The sequence below is a fragment of the Primulina eburnea genome, chromosome 7, assembly GCF_022965805.1.
Source record: "Primulina eburnea isolate SZY01 chromosome 7, ASM2296580v1, whole genome shotgun sequence".
Lineage (NCBI taxonomy): Eukaryota > Viridiplantae > Streptophyta > Magnoliopsida > Lamiales > Gesneriaceae > Primulina > Primulina eburnea.
The window spans coordinates 488,633-496,567 of record NC_133107.1 but is presented as its reverse complement, the minus strand read 5'-3'; the positions used below and the strand labels follow the sequence as shown (position 1 = coordinate 496,567).

The following is a 7,935-nucleotide window of genomic DNA, read 5'->3' as shown; positions in this document are numbered from 1 at the left end:
TCTTCGTTTTGGGATCTTCGCTATCATTTGCCAAAGTCTAAAAGAAAAACCACAACTAAATCTAATCTTTTTGTATACAAATTAAAGACCAAAAGATTAATTAACTTGAAAATCAAATAATTGAATAACACCAAATACGTATCAATTCCAGACGTGGCTGTGCCGCTTGCTCTTTTTTCAACAGTTTTTCTAACATGTGAAATGAAATATGAACAAGCCTATGACTTTGTTTTGAGATATACCCTAAAATAATTTATTTATGCAGGGCACGGTCCTGTGCATAACAGATTATATTACATGTAACTAGATCTGACATAAATTTTATCATAGGATCAGTCGATAATTATTTTTTTGAACATATACGCTTTATTCGGGCAATCTTCTGCCATATTTTTGTCCACTTTCCAAGAAAACTCCAATTTTTTTTATTATCAAATATTATTATCAAATAAGGGTAATTTTGGCATCTGGGACGCATTGACTATACGTTTTGTTTTCCAAATTTGGCCCTCGCCAAACCTGTTGCTGGTAGGGGTATTAATGTATTTTCCTTCATCCGCGGGGTTGGATCTTAGATCTACAGGACCGTATAAGAGCTGCCCGCTCTCTCGGCTTCTCGACCAACTTCTTTCATTCTCATATAGAATAGATCTCTCGTTCTCTCCAGTTGTCAGGAATCCAAACGCGTAATTCAGAGGTAGATTTTCGCTTTTAAAAATATCTGAAATGTTAAAGCTAAGGTGGTGTAAAAAACTTGTTTTGCTTTTGTGCGGAATTTGATACCTGCGCTAGAATGTATGCCAGGTGTGAATTTCTGGTGAATCAAGCCTTCGTGGCATTATTCTGCGTTAAATTTCGGAGAAGAGATTTGTATGTGACTTGTTTCGATTTAGTTTTTTGGGTGTTTGATCTGAAATGCAGTTGCTCGCTATTGACGTGATTTTGTTCTTTCCTCTGATTTGATCTCTCATTTTGCTACGTTAGTTTTTTCATGATTGTTTTAGTTGCGGGAGTTTTTTGCAACTAGTCTGTTAGGTGAATTCTGGCATTTTATTCGAGTTCTTTTGTTTTCTGATGATTCAAGCCAAAGTACTAACAGTGTTTTTGGGGGGTGATTACATGCAATTGAGGTGATGGATCTTCAATGATAACTTTGTGGTTTCCTTTTCATATTGAAATGCTCTGTTGTGTTAACAAAGTTTGGATCTTCAATGTCTCAGGTCCCTGCATCAAATTTGATTCCCAAAATGATTAATAGTTCTCATTCTGAAAAACTACGATTTTTTTTTAATCTGCGTGATTCTAATTTAATGGAGTATTAAGTTTTTTTTATTCATGCAAACTAATAATGGGCAATTTGGATTCGTGTGCATGCATCTTTTATCGACTCTCTCTTTGGCTGCTCATTTTCCTTACTGGATAGCTGCTGAAAATGAAATCAACTACAATTTTTCCATGGTCATGGTGCAATAATTTGTGATTATATCATATTTTTTTGTTATGGTAATGCTTCTGAAAGCTGCCTGAGATTATCCCATTTGATATCAAAATATTATCAGGACTTGAGGATTTTGTTTGTTGATGAAGTATGATGTAAAATTGGATATCTGAGAGTTGTATGTTTGATATCTTTTCCAGAGCACTGAAACAAGGGACAAATGGTGAAGATTTGCTGTATTGGAGCTGGTTATGTGGGAGGCCCTACTATGGCAGTAATAGCACTCAAGTGTCCTCAAATTGAAGTAGCTGTTGTTGATATTTCTGTTCCTCGTATCAATGCTTGGAACAGCGATCAGCTTCCCATCTATGAGCCTGGCCTTGATGATGTGGTAAAACAATGTCGGGGAAAGAATCTGTTCTTCAGCACAGATGTGGAGAAACATGTATTTGAGGCTGACATAGTCTTTGTCTCAGTCAATACTCCCACCAAGACTCGAGGTCTTGGAGCTGGTAAGGCAGCAGATTTGACATATTGGGAGAGTGCTGCCCGCATGATTGCTGATGTGTCAAAATCTGACAAGATTGTGGTTGAGAAGTCCACCGTTCCGGTCAAAACTGCTGAGGCCATTGAAAAAATTTTGACCCACAACAGCAAGGGAATTAATTATCAGATTCTCTCAAACCCAGAATTTCTTGCTGAGGGGACTGCTATTCAAGATCTTTTCAACCCAGACAGAGTTCTCATTGGAGGCAGGGAGACCCCAGAAGGCTTCAAAGCCGTGCAAGCCCTGAAGAATGTTTATTCTCACTGGGTTCCTGAAGATCGCATCATCACCACTAATTTATGGTCTGCAGAGCTCTCGAAGCTTGCTGCTAATGCATTCTTAGCTCAAAGAATCTCTTCAGTCAATGCAATGTCTGCTCTATGCGAGGCTACTGGAGCAGATGTCACCCAAGTGTCTTACGCTGTGGGAAAGGACACAAGAATTGGTCCCAAGTTCCTCAATGCCAGTGTTGGTTTTGGTGGCTCCTGCTTCCAGAAGGACATTCTGAACTTGGTTTACATTTGTGAATGCAATGGTCTTCCCGAAGTTGCAGAATACTGGAAGCAGGTGATTAAGATCAATGACTACCAAAAGAACCGTTTCGTCAATCGCTTAGTTGCATCCATGTTCAACACAGTCGCTAACAAGAAAGTTGCCATCTTGGGTTTTGCCTTCAAGAAAGATACCGGTGATACCAGAGAGACTCCTTCCATCGATGTTTGCAAAGGACTTTTAGGTGACAAAGCCAGCCTGAGCATCTATGATCCTCAGGTCACTGAGGATCAGATCCAGAGGGACCTTACAATGAACAAATTCGACTGGGATCATCCCCTTCATCTTCAACCAACTAGCCCCTCCACTGTGAAGAAACTTCATGCTGCTTGGGATGCCTACGAGGCCACAAAGAATGCGCACGCCATATGCATCCTCACTGAATGGGATGAATTTAAGGCACTTGATTTCCAAAGGATATACGACAATATGCAGAAACCCGCCTTTATTTTCGATGGAAGGAACATTATTGACGCTAATAAGCTGAGGGAAATCGGTTTTATCGTCTACTCGATTGGCAAACCACTAGATGCCTGGCTCAAGGACATGCCTGCTGTCGCATAAATTCAGAATCCCTTGTCAGGATGTCTGTTGGTATTCAAACCAAGCAGCATAGTTATGAAAACCAGGCAATGGCATACTATTCTTTTGCCAAAATTTTATTTTATTTAAAAATACGCATCACTTTCTGTGATTTCACTCATATGCCCTTTTGTAGTCGGAGGATTATCAAATATTGCCGCTATCTGGTATAAAGTTTAGAAGTTTTATTGGTTACATTACTTTGTTTTGTTTGTGACTTTGTTGTAGAATTTTTGTTTTTGTTGTAAGTAATGCTCCTTTATTTCCGTTCAAATAAAAAATTAAATTTTTGATTTATGTGTGCTATTAACTTGTTGGGCATTGTGAAGATGATGTATCCACATAAAATAACAGGTTGTATTTCAATAGCTTTTTATTTTAATTTCAATGGAAACGTTCATTTTGATCTTACCCCTTAAAAATATACATTACATTCGACAATAATTGGAAATTGGTAATATTATCTTCAAATGTACCGTCAGGTGTAGTTCATTTTCCTTGATATTCAAATGTATTGATGCGTGGAAGCATATTCAAAAGAACCACAAGGAATGGGGCATCACATATCATTTCTCCATTTGAAGAGCTAAAGAAGGAGAGTTAAAATTTGTCTTCATTTGGAGTAGTAAGACAAAGAATGGGTCTGTACTAAATATTAAATTTTGGGCATAAATTAATTTAATACACGAATCTGTCTCAATTCACGCTCTTGTTAATTGAACCCATAATGACTGAAAACTAAGTGTAGTCGGTGAACGGTTTTGTAAATGTCCATTTTACTCGGAATATTATTCTTGAATCTAGCCATTATTCTATAATCACATCTGTTTACTTTATATATAAAAAAAAAATTTAAAAAAAAAACCATAGCCAGCATACTGTAACAATTTTGTCAACATTAGAAAAGTCCACGCAGTGATATTGAGGTTGTTTAGGATTTGAATTTGAGGTAGTATTTGAAGGAATCCATCTTCAATGAATTTGATATCATAATAATTTAAAAAATAACTAGTTGGAGATTCAAAATTTGTTGTCAAGATGATTTATTCAAATAAATCAATAAATTTATTATTATCAATTTGAAATAATTAGTTTCAAGTTATTTCATTAGTATTATTTGATTAACTTACATAGTGACACTTCAATTTATTATCTAATGTCAAATCAGTGTGAATATCTGTAGTAACAATTTTGATTCGCTATAGGAAATGAACAACTCAAGAAATTTGATTCATATTTCCATCGAGTAAATGACGTATTGCGCTCGGGCAAGCTGTGATTTATGTGTACGTGATGATGATATATTTATTTCCATGCACGGCTTGCTTCTTCAATACTCGATAATTTGCTCGAGCCACCATCAAGATTTAAGAATTTGTGTGTGGTTTTATTTATAAATTTATACCTATATTGGGTTTTCTTGGGCTTACACATATAGCACTGCCAAACAGCCTTTTCGTAACCACTCCCTCCGCTTGGATGTTACAATTCATTAGGCAAGTGAAGAGTTCAAAAGAGAGTATGCATCACTTGCTAGCTAGTCGGATTATTTTTAATTCTTCTTCAATAACCAGATCTTGTTTTTTTTGCTCCGAATTCATGATGCGTGCTCCTTTATAATGCCTCAGCATTAACGGAATTTAAGGCAATCATCCTGTGTTTACGATATCTTGAATCGTTTCTTCCAGTATTGATGCAATTCGATCAAGCATGTTCGGTGTACAATTGTAGTTTCTTGAATTTTCTCATCTGGGTTTTTTGTTTCTTGGATCATATAATTTTGCTAGCTATGGGAGAAGTGCAAGAACAGAGATTCCGATGCAAGATTTGCAGTAAACTTTGCGCAAGTGGAAAGTCATTGGGAGGTCACATGAGGGTTCATTTGGCCCTGATCTCAGCTTCTAGAAAAGCCGCAGAATCAAAAGTGGAGAGGACAATGGATTTTGAGGGTGGCGATGATCAGAATGATTTTCAAATTCAAGAAAGTGTTAAGAATCAATCCAACAGAGCAGAGATTAGTGGAGAAAAGATCAAGAATTGCGATACCATGGGTTTAAGAGACAGTGACCATAATAATAGTTATGAATTAAGAGATAATCCCAAGAAATCTTGGAGAACTTCAGATTCTAAAAAAGTTGTTTCAAATAAGGCAGCTTCTTGTAGAGCATGTGGCAAAGAATTTTCCTCATTGAGAGCTTTATCAGGTCACATGAGGTGCCATTCGATCAAGAATAGTGAAATTCATCAGTGCAAGAAATGTGGGAAAGAGTTTGATTCACCGAGAGCTTTGTTTGGTCATATGAAATGCCACTCCAAGAAACATATGAATGAATCTGCTGAGAGTGTATCAGAATTGGATAATTTGTGTCCGATTCGCAGAAAGCGGTCCAGAATCAGGTGCAATACTGATACAAAACCTTCAGTGTTGGGTTTGAATGCTTCGAATTCTACCTTTTCTGAGTTTGACGAATTCCAGGAGGTTGCTATGTGCTTGATTATGCTGTCCAAGGGAGTGAAAGAATGGGATATGCTTAACCCAGTGACAGAGTCCTCTGATGACGATTCTGCTTATTTTGGAGCTCAATCTTCCGGTAAGTGTACGAGAGTTTCCGTAAATGATGGAGATTCCATATTAAAAGGTAAGCTAAACATTGAAATTTCAGAAAATAATTTGTCTGGAGTTGATGAAATGAAAGTTAATGTTGAAGCTTCTGGTGATGGGCTTCCTTGTGTATACGAATTTAAGGAATACGAACAATTTAATGGAGCTGATTCCGAGTTCTTGAAATCAAACTCTAGCGAGAGATCAAGTCTTTTTGTCCATAGCTCGAGTCTCAAAAAAGATTCTGCTGAGAATGCAGCTGATATTGATTTTGAAATCTTGAACAAGTCTGAGAAGAAGAAAGGGTCCAAATGCACGATCTATAGCAAGATCTTCCAGTCTCATCTAGCATTACGAGGCCACAATGCCAGGCACAGAAAGGAGGCAGATAACTCATCATTGGATAAGCCTACTAGTTTATCATCTGCTACTAAAGTCGGTTCCCAACTTCATCAGATCAAATGTAATGCCAATCAACCTTATCAAGGGAAGGCAGGAAAGGGCAGCATAAACATGGAGTCGAGCAAAAGCAAGGAACGTGAATGTCGGATTTGCTTCAAGATCTTTTCTTCAGGACAAGCTTTGTGTGGCCATAAAAGGGCCCATTTATCTGGATTTACCGAAAGCAAACTGGAAGATACGTCTGTGAATCAAGAAATTACCGAGAATCACGACTTTCTTGATCTTAACTTTCCTGCAACTGTTGATGAAGGCATTAAAGGTGGTGACGTTGGACTCAAGCTGCGGTGGACAGAGAGTGGCCATGAGCATGAGCATGAGCATGAGCATGAAGAACGAACTTTCACTAATTGATTGACTAACTCAAGGACTTTGAGGCTTTGAAAACTGGATAGCATTTTCTTGACTCGCATATAAGATACTTGTTGATTAGAGTTGGTACGGGTTGCGGTAAATTTTGTTTCCAATTCATACTCGTTGATTTGAATTAGCAGATACTAGCAATACAGAATGTTTCTTTCATATTATGTCTTTGTGTAGTTATGTTGTTACAGTCTCAATTGTAGCCCAAATTTACTGGATTGTGGATATTCGCTGATATATCAGAAAATTAGAGTTAAGACTTCAGCTTTCTGCATTTTTAGATAATGCTTTGATAAATTACAATCTCCCAAGGTTTTGGTTCATACCGTTTGGATTAGTTGGCAGTAAGGGCCTGTTTACTAACGTATCAGGCTGCCGTATTGCCTAAAAACGATAACCATCTCGCTTTCATGTCTCTTTCGCGGTGCTCAACTTCTTTCTTTAAACTTCTTATTTATGTCATCACTAAAATAGTAACATGAGATCCTTATTACTTGTTTCTTCAAGTATTTATATTCGTATAGCATTCAACTGCCGTAGCAAACATATTCCCCGAACCAGGTTTGAGGGCCTCCACCATGAATGCAGTAGATAGGCTACAGCATTTTAACTAGAGCCGCAATTTTCCTCTTGACGAGTGAGAGACAAGTAAACGAGACAGTCTTATAACATTCGTTACTTTTTTTAGTACAAGATGTTATCATTTGTAGGAGTGATATTTGATAAGTTTTCAGTTTTTACTATTCTAAATTGATTCCAAGGGTTCAATGTTCCAAATGTCTTTGGCCTATTCATGGGTTGTCCTGTCACTGCTGAACTTGTATGAACCTGCTGTATTCAGTATGGACATTCTTGTCCACCTCTGTGAAAAAAAGAGTACCACATATTTAAAGCAGAAGAGAAGCAAAAAAAACGAGAAAACCTGTGTAGCAGAGAAGATGAAATCTAGAGAAAAATAGCAACATAATAATAACCTGAATGAGAAGCTAGCTAAGAGGAGAAAACAACACCCACCCTTTGGATCTCGATAATTCGGAAGTCGTTGCCCGCAAGAAAATAAATAGTCCGCACGGTCAAATCCTTCGTTTCCTTCCAGTGGTTCCATAAACTTGTTGTTTTGCATCACTTCTGACAAATACTTTTGACTTGTTGGAAAGTTCATCATGTACATACTGCAATGAGCAAAAGATATGCATGTCACATATGAACTAGACTGAAATAAAGTGTTGGTTCAAACTCAGAACAAGGAGAAAAATTAGAGAATCTAACAGTTGGTTCGAAGCAAATAGGAAAGGGATGATAGAGTTTTGAAACATTTTCCGTCCTTCAAACTTCCTCGAAATCATTTTAATTAAAATATTTCTATTTTTCGTTTCTCAGCTTGACCAAAAT

General features: G+C 37.3%; 2 protein-coding genes across 4 annotated transcripts; both read left to right on the top strand.

Annotated features, from left to right (window-relative positions):
* Nucleotides 1-542: 542 nt before the first annotated feature.
* LOC140836292 (UDP-glucose 6-dehydrogenase 3-like) lies at nt 543-3,314 on the top strand. Of its 3 annotated transcripts, none has more exons than XM_073201708.1 (2): nt 543-697; nt 1,639-3,314. In XM_073201708.1, exon 2 carries the CDS (start codon nt 1,659-1,661, stop codon nt 3,099-3,101), a length of 1,443 nt encoding a protein of 480 aa, XP_073057809.1. In that variant the 5' UTR covers nt 543-697; nt 1,639-1,658; the 3' UTR covers nt 3,102-3,314. The 3 variants fall into 3 exon arrangements, with proteins under 3 accessions (XP_073057809.1, XP_073057810.1, XP_073057811.1); XM_073201709.1 differs by having other exon boundaries at nt 551-697; nt 1,560-3,314; XM_073201710.1 differs by having other exon boundaries at nt 558-697; nt 1,653-3,314.
* A 1,279-nt stretch (nt 3,315-4,593) lies between these two features.
* Nucleotides 4,594-6,768, top strand: LOC140835928 (uncharacterized). Its single transcript, XM_073201340.1, has one exon. The coding sequence runs from the start codon at nt 4,813-4,815 to the stop codon at nt 6,532-6,534; it is 1,722 nt and encodes a 573-aa protein (XP_073057441.1). The 5' UTR covers nt 4,594-4,812; the 3' UTR covers nt 6,535-6,768.
* Nucleotides 6,769-7,935: the final 1,167 nt, after the last annotated feature.